At 48.0% G+C, this 2,500-nt stretch overlaps 1 protein-coding gene across 4 annotated transcripts in view; it reads left to right on the forward strand.

Moving 5' to 3' along the window:
• LOC134455900 (microtubule-associated protein 4) overlaps positions 1-2,500 on the forward strand; it is a 170,695-nt gene that overhangs the window by 96,311 nt on the left and 71,884 nt on the right. For all 4 annotated transcript variants that reach the window (XM_063207256.1, XM_063207255.1, XM_063207258.1 and 1 more), the window contains exon 5: positions 652-822. In XM_063207256.1, coding sequence (XP_063063326.1) covers positions 652-822 — 171 coding nt within the window. The remainder of the gene's footprint in view (positions 1-651; positions 823-2,500) is intronic.

Below are 2,500 nucleotides of genomic sequence, written 5' to 3' on the forward strand. Positions count from 1 at the left end.
AAACGTCAGATCTATTGAGAAATAGGACTTCCCAAATTGACTCATAATGTGCTGTGATTTGCTGTCCCATAGCGCAGTGAAGCCATACTTGCCTGGCAAAACATTTGCTAAGGGGGTGCACAAACCACATTGAAATGCACAAGGGGGTGCGCAGGGAAAAAAGTGTGTGACCCGCTGTTGTGGACCATCAGTACGTCAAGACAGAGCCCCAGACTAGATGATTCTTGGGGTAACGGGCCCCATTTTTGCTGCGTTGTGTTACTGCCCAGTGTTCCTGATCTATTTCCTTATTTTAGGATTCGAGAGACATCAGTTGGAGTGCTTTTGCTCTCCGCTTTCGGCCTTGCTGTCCTGTTGAGACTCCATTAGTTTATTCGAGAGTGCTCTTATGCAACGGAGCATTTCTCTCTGTGTGTATGTGTTTGTGTGTTCACAGAGCAGATGGTGGATGTGAGTATGGATTTGTACTGTGTGCATGTCTGTCATTGTGTGTTTGTGTGTGTGCAACTTGATTTGTGTTCTGAAATTGGATAAAAGCGACTTGAGTGCAATGCGATATAATGTGTGTGTGCGTGTGACCGTGTGTGTGTGTGTGTGTGACCGTGTGTGTGTGTATGTGTGGGTGTGTGGGTGTGATTCTATATCCTCCAGGCTTCTCCCAGCCGACCGGGGGCGGGATGATGGAGGTGGGGGTGGCCCCTCTTCAGGCCGATCGCCCCCCCAGCATCGCCGACTCCCAGAAGCCCCTGCCCATGGCTGCCGAACCCCAGGTACCCGCCAAAGACGGAGCCGCCACCCCCAAAAACCTCATGGAACTCACAGGTATGGTAGGATACGCTTACACAGATACTCATTGCACTCATTACTTTGAGTTGCGTTACACACGCTGTACGTACATGATGTTCATATCCAAAGAGGAACGTCCACACACACATAGACACACACACACATAGACACACACACACACACACACACACACACACACACACACACACACACACACACACACACACACACACACACACACACACACACACACACACACACACACACACACACACACACAAGGGGAACATCCCTAAATTGCTCTCACTCTCAAACAAAGCTGTATTCATGTGTTAATTTGAGTAAATGTGCACATATCGAATACACGTATACACAAACAACATCTGTACTCTGACTCAAACACATAAACTAACTTTGATGTCCCTGACTCGATAGGATCAACAGTGCAAATCTGGTCACAGTTTAGGGGTATTATTCTTCGCAATTTGTTGATCGCTTTTGTCAAAAGTACAAGAACACAAAGGTACCCATCTCCTATTATATGATTTGTTGTATTTATGTGTGCAATGACTGCTCCCTTGTTTTTAGTGTGTGTGTGTGTGTGTGTGTGTGTGTGTGTGTGTGTGTGTGTGTGTGTGTGTGTGTGTGTGTGTGTGTGTGTGTGTGTGCGGGCGCGCGTGTGTATGTGTGTGTGTGTGTGTGTGTGTGTGTGTGTGTGTGTGTGTGTGCGCGCGCGCGCATGTGTGTGTGTGTGTGTGTGTGTGTGTGTGTGTGTGTGTGTGTGTGTGTGCGCGCGCGCATGCGCAAGTGTGTGTATGTGTATGTGCTTGTGTGTTTGTTTGCGTTATGTGCGTATGTGCGTGCCACTGAGCACAAACAGGGTTCCGCGGGTCAGGAGGTCATGTGTACATGTTCGTACTGTCGCAAATCATTGAAGCCATCTGCACTCCAGCGAGATGACAAGGCTTTCCAATGCGGTGCTCTCTCTCTAAAGCCGTGGCCCTGGCGAGCGAGTTTTTTTATCGCAGGATTACGGGATTAAGGCGGTGGGACCCCCTGCAGGGTCATATCCGCTCCTCAAATCCCATTCCCAGCTCTGCCGGTCAGAGCAGTGTCCGTCAGGGTCGCTGGGGGGCGCTCTGTTGACAGGGGCCAGTTTCCAGTCTCAGGCTGTATCTCAAAGTCAAGGATCCTGGCCTTGCTAGGACGCGAAACGCCCAGTGATTGGATACTCTTTGGTGAACTCCGCGGAGTATCCAATCACTGGGAGTTTCACGTCCTAGCAAGCCCAGGATCCTTGACTTTGAGATACAGCCTCAGTCAGGACTTGTTATAGTGTGGCGCAATCTTCCTTGATCAGAGGGAATGAAGCTGTTAAGGATGTAGGAAGTTGTCTTTAGCAGGCAGTCTAAAGCAGCCAAAAGAAGTGACTTGAAAAGCCATTCAAGTGTTTGTACAGGCAAAGCAGTTTTATTTGTAAGGCACATTGCATATGCAGAGGCAGTCTTTTCAGCAAAACTTGAAAGCAAACTTGGCACTGTGTTGCATTGTACCGACTCCATTGTTGTTGCAGCTGTTGAGGATGTAAGAAGTACTGTAAAACTTGGCAATAGTTACAGACAAAGGCAAAATTGTTTTCTTGAAAAGCCCGTTTGTCAAAATATGCCATTCTGTAGAGTTTTCAGAGGTGTCAAAAGTAAAAGTAAAAACAAAG

This window comes from Engraulis encrasicolus, chromosome 9 (genome assembly GCF_034702125.1).
Source record: "Engraulis encrasicolus isolate BLACKSEA-1 chromosome 9, IST_EnEncr_1.0, whole genome shotgun sequence".
Classification (NCBI taxonomy): domain Eukaryota; kingdom Metazoa; phylum Chordata; class Actinopteri; order Clupeiformes; family Engraulidae; genus Engraulis; species Engraulis encrasicolus.